General features: G+C 36.4%; 1 protein-coding gene across 2 annotated transcripts in view; it reads left to right on the plus strand.

Moving 5' to 3' along the window:
* Positions 1-1,251: 1,251 nt before the first annotated feature.
* ube2f (ubiquitin-conjugating enzyme E2F (putative)) overlaps positions 1,252-16,370 on the plus strand; it is a 38,699-nt gene continuing 23,580 nt past the window's right edge. For both annotated transcript variants that reach the window (XM_015049981.1, XM_015049982.1), the window contains exons 1-4: positions 1,252-1,475; positions 6,836-7,002; positions 8,530-8,559; positions 10,162-10,227. In XM_015049981.1, the coding sequence (XP_014905467.1) occupies positions 6,888-7,002; positions 8,530-8,559; positions 10,162-10,227 (211 nt within the window). In that variant the 5' untranslated portion in view covers positions 1,252-1,475; positions 6,836-6,887. The remainder of the gene's footprint in view (positions 1,476-6,835; positions 7,003-8,529; positions 8,560-10,161; positions 10,228-16,370) is intronic.

Below are 16,370 nucleotides of genomic sequence, written 5' to 3' on the forward strand. Positions count from 1 at the left end.
AGAATGTGGTAAGATGTGCCCTTTTTTTGTTGTTGAGCACCTGCCCCTTTAGTGGTCTCTGCACGGCCCTGAATACTACAAATCAGCACAAAGCAACAAACTACGTCCAGCCTTTAACTATCAGAACTAAATTGCTCTAACCCCAACATTGTCTTCACTCTAAGTCACTCCCCTGCCAGCATGCCTAGGTGGGCCCCATGTGGGGACAAGGAGGGCAGGCCATATGGGTCCCCATATGGGTTTGTCCATTTAGGGCCCATGTATGGCCCATATGGGCTGTGGCCCTACATGGGCAAACCCCTGTGGTGCCATCGTGGAACCCGCGGACAAACCCATATGGGACCCATATATCAGCCCTCCTTTCCCCCACATGGGGCCCACCTAGGCATGCTGGCTGGGTCATTACCATTATTGAATTAGACTTCTATTTAACTCTAGGCATCCCCCACGTGAGAGGCAAACTGGCATTTCATTTGTAATATCCATTCTCTGTACTCGTTTTCCCTCACTTTTATTACTCTGGGTGACAGAGGACTCATTCATCTCAAAAGTGACAGAAATATGTGTGATGAACAAAGTGGACACTTTGCTCATGTCCTTGCCACAGTAAACAGTTCAAATCTAAAATGTATGCTTTATATCACGTTAAGTTTGTTATGGGGCAAGTTCAGGCAGGAGTAAGGCAGTCTAAAAATAAAAGGGCCACTGTTTAATGAATAAATACAGAGGAGCGCAGGGAGGGGACAGGATAGGCGGTTTTCCTGTGGCAATGTGTTTCTCTAGTGCTTACTGTCATATTTTAGCTGAATATAAATCATGCTGTACAATATATTAACTCCATATAGATAACACCTCTGTCACAAAGGTTTTACATATTCAGCATGCTTTACAATTTTCAAATGTATATACATAATATTCATTCATACACCACTATACATTGTTATAAAATTTTTATATATGTTTTTTTGTTGATCTGACGGTACATTTCTATCGTCAATGTAATTTCTCTTTAGCTGTAAGCAGAAAATCATAATAATTATCAGAAATAAAGATTTGAAATATGTAAGAAAAAATGTATAGTTCGTTTCATGTAGTTAAATTAGTTGCTTAGATAAATGAACTTTTTAAAAATGTTCTCATTAATTAAATATGGCAGTATATAATTTGATAATGGACAATCTGGAAGTTCGAGAGAAGTGGAACTATTTATCCTTCTCTCTGTTTCCACACGGACAAAAACAACAAGAACAGACATTAGCTGCTCTTCCGTTGCCCATGACACCGGAGCGAAGTTCTGACAGCTGATTTCCAAACCGGTTTCCGACACTTTCAGAACCCCAGGTCCCGGTTTTCGGCTTGTTTCCCATTTGGAGGCGTTTGCTGCTTCCCAGCTGCGGTGTTCCTGACGGCGGGTTTACCGGGATACAGCGGCTGATTATGGTGTAGCACGGAACGTTAGCTCGGAGAGACGGAAGGTACCAACAAAAAGCTTAGACAAAACCCTCTCAGGCTTCAGATACAGGCAAAGTTCTTCTTTAAAACAGGATATATTTTTGTCTGTGTGAGTGTGACGGATTTTCTATATTCTGTGTAATCCCCCGGGTCTGTGTATGCGAGATTATTACAGCGTTACCGAAGTGTTATTACGCTAATTTAAGGGAACTGTTCTGAAATTAGGTGAGGGATTTTAAGTTATATTATTGTCCTGCTTCCGAGATCCTTTCAGCAAAACAATAGGTATTTCTCTGGGCTCTTCTCTTTGTTTCAAGAATATTGGACATACGCAGCTTTCATTAAACTACATAAAACTATCTAAAATAAACCAATTAAGAATTATAGGGCCATATCATAAAACTTGACCTACTAGAAAATGTATCTTGCAGTAGAAATAAACAGTTCTGGTGGAAAAACAACAACAAAAACCCAATAACAAACAAAAAGAAAACCCTTGATTCGCCCCTCATTTCCTAAAACCTTGTGAAAACTTATTTGAAATACATTAAGTAAACATTAGTGATGAACATCAGGTTGCAGCAGCACAGTCCAACCCCCCCGCCCCCACCCCAAAACACTGCACAATATTAGAACAGTATGAAGTTGCAATATTACTGTTGAAAATTATGGTGCCCCCTGTTTTGTTGTCATTTCCACAAAATTCAAAATCAATGTTGGGTGTCAAGAACACAAAACATTAATTTCTGTGAGTCTCAAGTTTTGAAATGAAGAAGAAATTGCTTCTACCTGTGCTTCATAGTATCTAATCTATTTATTGTGATAGATACAGTCATAATTAAGTCACTTAATCGCATGATAAATTAAAATGAGCTGAATAATTTCCATTTGGACAACAATAAAGATATATTCTCCTTTAATAACGTTGAAAAACCTGCATTTTGAAAATGCTACAAACATTTTACACCCAGTACAAAGTAGTCAGAATTTTTATTTTTATTTTTTTTTTAACAAGAGTCCAAACTGGCATTGTTGCCTGCTTTCCCTGTCTAAATTGAATGAGGCAATTTTGATTACAAAGACTTCATAATCCATGTTTAGGTATTGTAACTTCAGTTCCTTTGTTTATTTAAAAGGTTTTGCCAGTTCTAGTGTTAAATATTCTTTAGAAATTAACATTTTTTAGATCTTTGAGAGGGTGTACTTTCATTAACATGCCGTTATTATTATGTTTGTTGAAAATGGTCACAAAATGACAAGATTATCATTTATCGCAATAATTTTTTGACAATCTATCATCCAGCAAAATTTGGTATTGTGACAGACCTAGAAGTATTGGAACATTATAGGACAGCTTTACTCTCCAGACTTGTGATGTGTGTGCTACCAACATTTCCTCACTGTTTTCTTCCTTATTATTTGTAATCACTGTAACTCCACCGCTCTACTTGATCCTTTGGATGTTTTTTGCGCTTTACGTGTAGTGACAGTTCATCCAACTGGCCAAATGTAGTATTGGACTCCAGAGAAATGTCGTTTTTTAAATAGTTTTAAATGGTAAATGGATCACTCAGAAGTGTCGAAGTGAGGTTTTGTTAGGAGGTTATAAGTAGTGAATATATTATCTGCTGTTGTGTATAACTTTCTCTGCATCTCGGTAAGCCAGATTAGCTTGTCCTGGTGGGAGAAAGTTAAGGCTTGTTTAAGAGGACCCAAAACCAAGGCAGACCTCTACTATCTTAAAGAAACTACAGTTTCAAAAGCATTTAAAACATATTTTATTCATCAGTTTTCACTGTCTTGCTCTTGTGTTCACTTACTACCCTGGTTGGGAGTTCTCTTTTTATTCTTTTCATTTCCTGTTTCACACAGGAAGATCACTGGTAGCACACCTCCTTCTACTCAGATTTCCTGTGTAAATAATCATCAGGTTCTTAAATAACTATTGAGTGTAAAGAACAGTTTCATTGAGTAAAAAACCTGCTAGGCTTTGATCTTGGACCCTGGATCTGAGATCAACTGACCTGGATTCATCCTAATTCAAGAACCTTTTAGAGTTATAGATATAACTATTAACCGCAGACATACTACCTAGTATTGTAAGAAAATTTCAATTTATTTAAGAACAAGTATTTTTCGCATTAATTTATCCAGATAATAAATAGTAAATTTAGAATTATTAAACTTTGCAATACTACTAGGTGAAAACACAGCTTCAAGTCCTGACAGTCTTTGCTGAGTTTAAAGATGGATTTTTCAAGCTTTTCACTGGACCTTCATAAAAATTAATTGCATTTTGATCAAGCTTACATTTTTTATTTGCACGATTTGTTAGAACAGATTTTCAGTTCTCTCAAAGACGGCAACTTTATCTCTTCTGGATTCCATGTACTGTTTTTTATGCCAGTCAAGCTGCAGCCATTACCATTATTATTACTATATCCATGTCTAAATATGAAGATAGTTAATTATATGGTCTGGACTGAAGAAGAATCACAGCCCAAACTTAGACAGCCATTTAGAAACTTGGAGCTTGTCCAGATATTTTAAATATCACAGGAATTGGAAGCTAAACAAATAAATCTGTTAGCTTGTTTCAGTTTCCAGCTTCTCGGAAACATTGTTGCACAAACCTGTTGTTACCCCCTGCAGCAGTTTGACTAACAGCCGTTAGTGTGTGTTAGGGAAACATGTCAGAGCGGTGAGTGACAGCTGAGGCAGGTGGGCTTTGACTTGGTCTCAGTGACACATTTCATGGCTTCACTGACAACTGATAGCGTCACTCTGCTTCTCCCTGCACACATCACTGTAAACACCCCCCCACCCCATTAATTAGAGCTTCACACACCGAGTAGCTGCATGACATTTAATATTCTGGGAAGAACGTACAGTGTTTTGTATAAACAATTACAGCACTTATCAGCATCAGTAATGGGTAAATGGGATATGAAGCACTTTCCCTGTTTTTACAAATAAAAGTCTGACTTTAATGACTTTGTGGGACGACCTCTTGCTGCAGTTACAGCTGCGAGGCTTTTGGGTTTGATTCCTACGCGCTTTGTCGACGTAGAGGCTGAAATGTTTCCTCATTGTACGTCTAACTCAGCTGGGCTAACTCAGGAGTGTCTGTGAATGTTGATTTTTCAAGTCTTGCCATAGATTCTCAAATGGGTTCATGTCTGGATTTGGACTGGGCCATTCTAACTTACACAGCTCTGGAAAAAAATTAAGAAACCACTTAAAATGATTAGTTTCTCTGATTTTGCATTTTATAAGTATATGTTTGAGTAATATGAACATTGTTCTTTTATTGTATGAACTACTGAGAACGTCTCCTAAATTCCAAGCAAAAATGTAGTATTTATTTGCAGAAAATGAGAAATGGTCAAAGTAACAAAAAACGATGCATTAAAACAACAGTGTTAAGGGTTTAACTCAGGAAGAGTTCAGAAATCAATATTTGGTGGAATAACCATGAGGTTTTCTACGGGGTTCAGTGCAGTGGGCTCTTCATTTTTTCCAGAGGTGTGTGTATGTATATGTGTATGTATATGCTTCGATTGAAACACTTCCATTGTAGCTCTGGCTTTATGTTTCGGGTCGTTGAGGAACTTCCACTCCATCCTCTAACCGCTTTTCTTCAAGGATATTTATCTCCATCACCAACTCTGACCGGCTTCCCCGTCGCTGCTGTTGAAAAGCTGACTCATTATCTTAATTGTACTGAACAGCTGAGCCTTTTGTTTATTACTTACTTTGGAAAGGAGGCAATGGAAAGTTACACCTGTCCACCATTGCTCTTCTTGTTCACAGTAGGAGGGTTTCTGAGTTTATATAATTACGATTTACTTACCCACCTACTTTTGATTGGCTGATCTAACATGGCGAATTGTTGCCAGAAGGTTTTTACACCTGGTGCATGGAGATCTATTGTGGGTGGTTTTACAAATATGGGTTGTGTGGACTCAGTGGTCGGAGTGTGATTCTGAACCACCTTTGTTCAACCTGTGTGAACCACAAAAGGGAAGTGTCACTGGCTCAGTTGGTACATCTTTATTGTAGCTCATACTCTGAGACGGCTGTATGATAATGGCTGGAGAAACAGTCTTAATCTCCTCTGACTTTTTATCTTTATATGCTTCCATAAACAACAGCCACTTTTTATGAGAACATGGAGACAGTTACAGAAGATGTTTAATCTTCAGTTCTTAACATTCAAGAATTGTGACTTTTATGTTGTTTAAAACTGCGAAACTGGGTTTTATTCATCTTAAATTACCTCTTCAGTTAGAAATTGTGCTCCTGTTGCACCAGTTGTCTGCATACATTCTGAGTTTGTATTTTTTTCAGACTTAAACAGAAGTCGAACCCACATTTCCCCCTGCTATTCTTACCAGCGGCACATTGAGCTGCAGACTTTGTTACAGTTTCTCTTCTTTTTTGGCAAATTAGCAGCTTTGTCAGCATATCTGCTAAAAGGCAGCCTGTGTTCACATCTCTGTGCATACCCTGCAGGACCACTGGAGGCAGAGAAACTGAAAGAATTAACAGCCAGATGCAAGAAAATGAAGAATCTTAACAAGTAGTTTTGAATCTGTTACTTCCAAAAAGTGACAGTAATGGCAAATCAGAGAACTCATGATGCATTTGAGGAAGAAGTTGTTAAAACTTATCATGCGTCAAGTAAAACGGAAAGAAGTCTTTTCCCTTCAGAGCGTGACGTTACGCCTCAGAGAGTGAGTGCTGCAGAAGGAAAAGAACAGTTCACAGAAGCTTCCTGTTCCCTTGTACTTGCAACCTCTCACACTGAAAAAAATGTAGAAAAATCTAACCTTTAATTTGATTAAACTTCTTGAGTTAACCAGTTAATACATTTAAGGGCAATTATTTTTGTCTTGTTGAGCGGAAGTGGTTCGCATTCTCATTCAGAAAATACATTTTCTTCTTTTTCAAGTGTGATAAAAACAACATCAAAGAAATCTGTAAGAGGACAGATTCTTTTCTACAACTATACTGTATAATTTCCAACTAGGAAAAGAAAAGAAAACAAAACTACTAAATATGAAAATAAACACCAAACATATCCAAAAATAAAAGGACGAATGAAGTCTCTGTAAACAAAATTGCCCATCAGAAAATCTTAATTGTTAGCGTCAGGGAAAACAGGCAAAACTGCCTTTTTGTGATTACTGAGCCCATTTTAATTTATAATGTGATGAATTAATTTATCGTGTATTGCGACAGGCGTATTTTCAACATCAAGCCAGTTTTTGTTGAACTTATTAATCATCGATCAGATTACGACTTGTCTTTATCTTTAATTACATGTATGTTGGCAATAATAAAATGGACCCTTGTGTGTTTTGATTTGTTCTATCTGCAGACATCTAAGCAGCGGACGCAGAGTGGTGTAGAGCAGACGGAGCAGCTTAGCCATGCTTACACTGGCCAGCAAGTTGAAGAAGGACGATGGAGGAAAGACAGGCCGTGCCTCTGGAGCCTCTGACTCCACCCACAGGGTCTCCATCAGAGACCGCCTCCTCACCAAAGGTGCCCAACAACTTTGCAGCAAGTTCATCCGGCTACAGTAAAACCACAACCAAGAACATACTTAAAAGGGTTTTAATTGTTCCCGATCACCATAAATATTAGGCTAGCCGACTGTTTTGTCTTTTGTTGCTGTTTTTTATTTTTATTTTTATTTTTATGGGCTCAGCTCAATAAGGTTCTTATCTCTTGAAATATTTGATTCATTTATTATAATTTGGTTTCCTTTTCTACTTATCCCCCATTTGATTGAATTTAATTTTCATTTTTTAAATAAGTGAATAGAATTAGTAAATAATTAATCAAGTAAACTGATAAAACAATATTTGTTTTTTTTATGTAAAGAAGATCTTTAATAGATATTCAAATGAATATTTAAAGGCAAAAAATTAAAGGCATATTATAAAATACAGACCTTTGCTATTTAATATATTTTAGCTAAATAAATTTAAATAAATAAGTTATCTAATATATATACAAATGTTTATGTACATATGTACAAAAACAAAAAAAGCTAAAATGTTGATATAAAATAAAAAACGGGCTAAAATATCCAAATAAATATATAGATTTGTAAGTTGATATGTAAATAAATAAACATTTTACTAAATAAGTGAGTAAATAAATACACATTTTAAAGTAAATGAATTAATACTTTATTTTGAGAAAATATATTTATGTCTTTTTGGAAAGTGTATGACGTTTTTGTTATTAGACTGAATTAGAAATATAATCACAGATGACTGTAGTTCATAAACAAATGTATTATTTCAATGTCTGCTGCATATTGCCAGCTTCATTAGGTGAAGCAGTAGCTCTCTGCTGGGTAGCTGTTAATTAGCTTTCTCCTGTAGGTGGGAGGAAGTGAAAAAAAAAAAAAGAACAAACCAAAAATTATTTTCCTCTGAGAATCAATTTAATTAGACTTATTCATAATAGATGTACTTTTATGAATAAAAATAGAAACATCTTATCAAACAAAAACAACAGCATATAGAAACAAAGAACCCAGAGAAACAAAGATTTTGTTTTTCCTTTAGTAGCTGAAAATATGTTTAGCAAAACAGAACCTAATAACCAGAGCCAGCATCAGCAAATCAACTCTCTGCTGTTTTCCTGCTTTTCATCCTTTTTTTCTGCTCTTACTTTCATCTTTTGTCTCACTGCACCAGTCAGTTTTTTTCCCACTGAAACATTATGCTGCATGCAAGACATTTTTTTTCCCCTTTCTTATTCAGTTCCCACATTTGATATTATGTGGAAAAACTTCGTTTATGAACCAGAAGAGTGGGAGTGTTAGTTCTCTGTGCTGTTGGCCTAATTACACAGCGTTCCAAACACTTTGAATCTTCAGGAACCACAAAACACAAAGGAATAATCCCCATCAAGCTCAACAGAGCGATGGTTACAGAAAGAGACGCTCCACATCTGTTTATTTTAAATCAAATGCACCCACTGAGGATCTACTCACAGATCCCCAATATTTAGCTTGTTTTGTTCTAACTCATTGTTCTTATTTTGTCCCAACAGAAGTTGCAGAACTTGAAGCCAATCTCCCTAGTAAGTATGCCGCATATTTTACCGCTCCACATTCTGCCTAAGGCAGAGTCACTGAAACTGGGAGCAGAATAAAAACATCATCAGTTCTTTCTGAGTTAAGGGACGTGGCTGTCAGAGCTCACATCTGCTCTTCATCTTTACTTTAATACTTTGAGATGGGAGTCACCTTTTAGTTACTGAACTGATTCTTTTTGGAATCTAGGGAAATCTACTGCAAGCTTTCAAAGGACTGATGTTCTTCATTTCTGCACAGCAACTGCCCTCGTCACTTTAATCCTTCTTAAACTAAATTAATAGCATCAAGACATGGACAGTAAGTCTGTAGGGACTTACTACTTTCTATGGTATCCTAAAATCAAAAGAATAGATTTATTATCTGACATGTTACATGAGTCAACTGGCTCAAACTAAATGATAACTGGGTATAATGCTCAGTTTCAATATATTTTGTACAATTAGATTAAATTATACAGAAAATTTGTGCAGTTTTTCTGGAATATTGATCTTTGTGATACAGGAAAAATACCTACAGCTGAAACCAGAATTTTTCCTACACCAAATAAAAAGACACTTACACCCTTTTTCACTGTCTGAAGTTAAATCAGACCAAACTTCTCTTATTTAGGTCAGAATTACCAGAATTATTTCTCGTTTTTAAATGCCACAATGATGAGAAAAACTGAAATATTTATTAATTGATATCTTCAAAGTCAGAAGTTTGCATACATTTCCTTAGCGTTTGGTAACTTTGAGTAAAACTGTATTCAGTGTTTGAAGACATAGAAATCATTCTGTATGTTGAGTAATCTTGAAGACATTAATAAATAAATCTGACAGATTCTTTCTTGCATTATTGTAGAATTTAGCAAATAGAAATAATTGAGGTAATTCTGACTGACTTAAAACAAGAGAAGTTTGCTCTGATTTAATTCAGAAAGAGGGGACAAAATGTCTGGTTTCAACCGTAGCTACAAACAGTTAAATAGTTTGGTTCTAACTGGTACAAAATGTAAGTAGCAAGGGAAGGAAATGGCAGTTTTATTATGAATTGGGGTTGAAGTGACCCTGGGGTGGTACAACATGCTGACAGTCTCTTTGACATTCAAGGATTCGTGGCCCCCCTCTGACTCCATCTCAAAACTGTGCCCCAGTAAAAACATTTAGCCTTTTTGCGTTATGAGGGGTTATTAATGGCGAACACTCTTTTTCTTCAGTCTGTTTTGGAATAAAGTAGAGGTTCAACTTTGTGCTTACCCATTTTCATGATGGCACCCATAACACATCAGCTTAAGTAAATATGGTTTGTCTTTAAATGGTCAAATACATCAACATAATTGCTCTTATTCATTCAGCTTGCAGTACTGATCTTTGAACACCAGGGGGGAATATGGTGCCACGGGGATACCTAGAGGCAATCTATTAATCTCGTTTTTGGTGCTGACATTAGGGATAAACTGGGGATTAAATTGGCTTTAATAAAGATAAAACATGTTGAATATGTGCATATTTTTACACCACAAAGGCACATTGCTGTTATGATTCAAACTTTTCAGTCCAAATGCTGACAGCTGTCATTCTCACCGTTGTTTTTACTGTGTGCAGGTACATGCAAAGCCAGTTTCCCAGATGAGAATAAGCTGCATCACTTTCAGCTGGCAGTGTCTCCTGGTAAGAGAAACCTCATTTTGCATCTTGTCAAATATGATCAGAAATGCAGATATCTTATATTTCAATTTAGTCTGCGTAGCTGAAAGTTTGAACTGATGAATTGCGGAAAAACTTCCGCATGCACTCATGTTGTACACAAGGGATTTGAATATAAAGAGAATAAAGACTTTTCTTCAGATTAGGAGTCTCCATATGTTGCCGAGAGCGAAAGTGCATCTGCTGGCTGTTTTGTTTCTAATTGCGCATTCTCACTGAATGGCACTTGGAGCCCTGCTCTGTATTTCCACATTACGGTTACACTTTGATAAGCCCATAGCGAAGTCCATTGTGCATGCTCAGCAGCCTTCCAGGCTAAGTGGGCTACCTATCGAGTGTCGAACAACACAAACACACCAGTGTGGAATTACACAAGTCTCTGGAGGTTGTCTTACCTGTCACTTCCAGTTCCCTACCTGTCACAGGGAAACTGTAACACAGCCTAAACCCGGTGTTACCTTCTCCATTACCTGCATTTAAAAAGCTGCCCAACAGTTAATGTATTATGCAGAAACTAGAAACTGGGAACAAATATCTGTCTGTCTGTCATTAATTAATTACGCAGAGATATTAACAACATGCACAGTTAAAACCACAGTCAGCAAAGGGAATAAAACCCAAGAGTGAAACATTTTGAACATGAACATTTTAAAACAATTTATGTTAAATCTTATAGTTTTACCAATTTTTGTAACATGGGTTTTATAATTTAGCTGAGTATTCAAAATTATTCCGAAATGTTTTTTCTGGGATGCTTGTTCAACGGCATTCCTGTTGGTCTGAACATGCAAGGACCATTATGAAGCTTGAAAACATAAACTTTGTTTTCTTTGTATCATGGGTTAAGAAGGAGTCGTTAAGCGTTGGTATTTTATGTAAAGTGTTGTTAAAGTTTTCATTGGTTGCTTCACAGCTTTTACCAAATATGTAAATGACACTGTCGTCGGCATACATTTGCAGATTTACTTAAGGACAGATTTCTGGTTGACTGTTAATATATGGGCTGAAGAGGACGAGACGTAAAATAGTTCCTTAAGAGATTCCTGTTTCAGTTTTGAGAAAAATAGTTTTACAACACATTGTTCACAATCTTTTAAGTATAACTGAATTATTTTGTTATTAAGAGAGGTGAAAATAATTGATTGGTCCCCTGCTTATTTATTGACTTATGTTTTATTTTGCAAGAACCAAAATTCTAACTTCTGCAGATTAGCTCAGACCTCATGGTACACATAAATCAATTTATCTTTAGCTGCGTTTCCACTGATCATATTATTGCAAAATGGGATTACCAAAATAAGTTTGCTTAATGAAAACATGCCAAATTTGAAAAAAAGCATGTTTTTCTCTAAAGGTTTTTGAACTAGGATAAAGTAGTTATTTTGGCTAAATCAAAATGTGCATTCTGAAAAACTGCACTGGACACAGTTTTTTTGCATCACACGAGTCATGTGATCAACAACCAGACGTTACTACAAGCAAAAAATGACAAAGATGACAGTAAGTGGTAGGTGGATGATGGTGATTCTTGTTTTTTAATGACTTATCGATTGATCAAACTTATTCATGTTTGATTTTAATTATGGATCCTTTTTAATGGAAGCACCGCAATTGCAAAATTGTGTTTTTTCAACAGAACAACAATTTTTTGCTTCCATTTGTTAGGGAAGCATAGCTATTTAGATGCTCCTCACCCTAACTTATGTGTATAAAATCCACCAGTCCAGAGGATAATTTTATTCCGTTTTAACCTCTCGGCCACCACAGACAGACCATAAGAGCTGTCAAAGGACATTAGGGACACCATGGTAGATCTACACATGGCTGGAGGGGGATCCAAGAAAATCAGACGGTTGACAGCTGCTGGTGTGATTACTGGGAAATAGTGGAACTATTTCCACTATGAGACCTCGTGTTGGGTCTGTAGAGGTGAGAATGATCAGGAGCAGGTTTGGTGGTATCATCAACTCCTGCCCATGCATAAAGAGCTTGTTAAGGATCTGAAATTAGGTGGTTCCACAGCAAAACCTTAGTAGAACTAGATCAGACTTCCCTCTCCTCTCTGTTCGATTACGCTTGCATATTTGTAATCCTGCCTCGTCTGTGTCACTCAAACTGGCACCATGACTTCAGATTAGCTGTCAGAAAGAACTTTGTAAGCAATATCTGTGGAGAAAACGCAAAGATCAGCGATTAGTGAAAAGGATTGGTGTCTTGTTCTTTTAAACAGAATTGATATGGAGATTGAGTTCTCAGAGAAAGACTCGCTCAATTATTTAAAAAGACTCCCTCCCCTTGCGCAGCCGTCCCAGTTCACACCGCCTTCCTTTCTCTCTCCTCCTGATTTAGACCTCACAGTTTTGGACTTTGTTCCTGTTGTTACGCACTTTGTTCCGCTTTACTCATCAGTCCGCCAGGTTTGTTTATTTTCAAGCACAGTGTGAAAAGTAATTTAATAAGAAGCACTTCAGATCTTGCTGCGAGGCATGTGTGTGTTTATAGAACAGGATTTGTAATCTTAACCAGCAGTCAAATGAAAAATATTACATCGAATCATGTGTGTCTGTGATGCTGATCGCTATTTTTGTGCGTCTCAGTTCTCTAAATTGAGTTGCAGTAGATGTTTTATCAGTCTTATCCACAGTCAAAAGTATAGGAAAGCTTGCCCTGGGGCTCAGGGTGTCTAGTTTGTTTTGTGTGGTGAAGGTAAAATCATGTTGACTTGTTATATAGAGAATACACAGCTTACGGCCATGCGAGCTTTTCTTGCGTCTTCTCTTTGTGTCGTTTTGTTCTGTTTTCTCATGCTCCTGTTATCGTTTACATATCTCAGGGCTACAATGGGCTGCTTACTCTAGCTCAGCGTTACTTGAGCAGCAAATAGGAGTGCCATGAGTGACTCATGATGATTTTATTTAAACGCAGTTTTAATCGAAACTGCCTCTGTTCTGCTCATTAAAATAGATAGGTATTCCTGTCATTTTCAGTCATCTGATTCAAGACAGCTGTCTCCTCAGTAACATCATGTCATTGTGCTTCATTTGAACAGCACCTGGTGGGAGTAATATCGGAGTTTATGGTCTGTACTTATATCTGAACTTTTCTTATTCAACCCACCACTTTGGGTTAAGCATTTACGTATGGGTTCAGCAAAATGCTGCTGCACAGGTTTGGATAGAATTGGGGTAAATAAGGAAGAAATAGTCAAAAATGTATATTTGTATAGCACATTTCAGCAACAAGGCAGTTCAAAGTGCTTTACATCCCCAGTTAAACGACAGTTAAACGACATTTAACTGAAGTCCTAAAAGGGGTGCAGGTTTTAATGTTTTTATCTTTTTTAATCTTTTTCAAAATGTCTTTCTCTTTCTCACTGTTTTTTCAATGTCACATGCTGTTTTTATTTTAATTATGCGAAGCACTTTGAAATGCCTTGCTGCTGAAATGTTATACAAATCAATCAAACTTGATTGATTTGTATAAAATCAATCAAATTTTATACAAATAAAATTTGATTGATTGATTGATTGATCATAAAAAACATACAGTCACCAAATATGAAACAAGCAATACAGCTGTTTTTTTATTTTTATTGTTTTAGACAGACTTGTCAAGACTGTTGCAGTAATCAATGCAACTAAAGATAAACATATGGATGAGTTTCTCATTAGTCCTTTAATCCTGGAAATGTTCTTCATGTGATAAAAGCCCGACTTTGTCTTTATGTGACTCTGAAGGTTCATGTCTGAGTCCATCACTGCACCCAGATTACAGACCTGATCCGTAATTAGAGTTAACATGTAAATAATAAAAAAATTTGCATGCTGACCCTTGCAGTTTTGTTTCTATTTAACTAAAAGTTGTTCAGTGCCATGAAAATCAATTATTCGGATGGATAGATGGACAAACAGAAATACCTGCTTTCTCTGAAAGAAAAGGATTATCTATGTTTTTTTTTTATATATCTTGATGATCAATCATTTCAGGTGGCTACAATATAGCAAAATGTGGAAAGACCTTCATGGGTAAAAATACTTTAGCTTGATGTTTTATTCACAAACAAAGTCTATTTTATTAGACTATTCTTGAGCGGTCTTCTCATATGAATTCAGAAGCATGCAGGAAAACATCACGGAGGGGGGTTTCAGCTGGAAGCGTGCTCTCACAGCGTGAAATACAGACAATGGTTTGCAGGGAAGCACAAAATGAGGAGGACATGTTTTTCAAAGTACAGCGTGGAAATAACTATTTTTCCTTCACTGCACCTTGGATGATGGATGAGGCTTTCTGTGTCCTGTTTTTGTGCTGGAATTTACACCATGTGTTACTGGGTCTGCCCAAGTATTGATGAGTGGGTCTGAAGAATCATTCTGGTCAGCAGAAAAGTGTGAAAGGCAGCAGCCCTTAGAACGGTGCACACTTGCAGTTAAATGGCCTGGAGACTCCTTGTTACATTTGCACATTGTTCCACTTCCTCTGGGTGTTTTGCTTGGAGCCCATGTGGAAAATAGAACAGCTTGAACACTCCGGTTCAAACATGAAAACGGGCTTATTTTTGTATTTTGTCTGGTTGTGCAAAAATAAATGGGGGAAAAAAATCAATTTTTATGCATTTGTTTGCAGTTTTAATTGTCTCCTCCTGCTTCTCCAAGCTTAGTTTTCTTTTTCCATTAAACTGGTTCTTATTTGTGGCGTCAGGCTCTGAGTCTTTGAGGGATGGGGACTCCAGCAACACTGCGAGGTGAACATGTTCTGACCCATCTTTTATTCACAGGATAACCAGGACACTAATGAAAGAGAAACTGGACAGAAGATTACATGTGTCTCTGTATTGAACGTGTCTTTCTGCTGTTTTGCATGGCAATAAAAGGCATATTGTTTTGAATATTGCACCATAGAGATGCAGAGGGAGTGCATCTAATTAAAGTATTCTAGTTAAATGGGACAAAAGATGAAAAATATGGATAATTATAGTCATAGTTACATCTGATACAAAGATTACATCTTTTAAAACCAAAAGTGCAGAGGTTGTGTTGTTCTGTAACTTTTAGAAATATGTCCTGTTTAAATGATGACAATAAATTGTATCCCATTTGATTTGACATATTTTTTCATAAATCTGCTTAAGCGTGAGCTCAGTTTTTAAAATGTGCATATTATCCTTTCATATTATTATTAGAAATGATTTCCCCCTCTAGTTAGTAAGTAGAAGTGTTTTGAAAGTCTTCACAATGAATCCTCTTTTGACTTGTATGATTTACTTATGAAGGATGTGAATTATTTAAATGCCTTGTTGCCTCTCTTTTGTCTTGCTGGATTCAAACAAAATTATTGAATAGACAAGTTCCTGTTTGGAGAAATGCAAAAAAAGATACACTTCCTTTTGGATCTCCATCTTTTTTTTTTTTTTTTTTTTTTTTTTTTTTTAAGTTCAAGATTTAAATTTTCAGCCTTTGGGCCAAATGTTTCTCTTATAAATATGAGTGGCATAGTGCTCTCAGTAACAATAAATATCAAAGTCAGTTAGATTGAGACTTACCAGCCTGAGGAGTAAGCAGTAACATTTTTAAAAGTCAAATATTTCTTAACAACAATGTCTGATTGTTTTTCTTGCCTGCTGCAGACAGTCATGAATTGTTCATTACTTCTTACCGAATCTGTTATACAGAGGATGTTCATGGTTTTGTGCCTTCCTCTTGCTCCTTCTTTTATTCATCCATCAAAATTCTAGTCCCTTGATCATTTTGGCCTCTCATTTTCTTACCACTTACACATGTTCTGGGTTCCTGCACAGTCTTGAAAAGTGTTGAATACAATTTTAGTATTTTTCAGATCTTTTAGTGGAAAATACTTGTATTTCCACAGTTTGTATCCTGTGCCAATTTAAGAAGATACAGACCTTTGGAAATAGTTTTTCTAAACACATTTTTATATAAAAGATGTTATGAAAATGACAACCTCAAAATCATGAATTTAATACTTCATGGAGCAGTGGTGGATGCTGCTAACTAAAAAACTACGACAAGAAATGTAATTTTTATTATTTGTATGTTTAGTACATTTGATGCATTGACAATAAACCAGACTTTGACTTTGATTTCACATTT

Source organism: Poecilia latipinna, unplaced genomic scaffold (genome assembly GCF_001443285.1).
Source record: "Poecilia latipinna isolate Pla-1442-1.1 unplaced genomic scaffold, P_latipinna-1.0 Scaffold969, whole genome shotgun sequence".
Classification (NCBI taxonomy): Eukaryota; Metazoa; Chordata; class Actinopteri; order Cyprinodontiformes; family Poeciliidae; genus Poecilia; species Poecilia latipinna.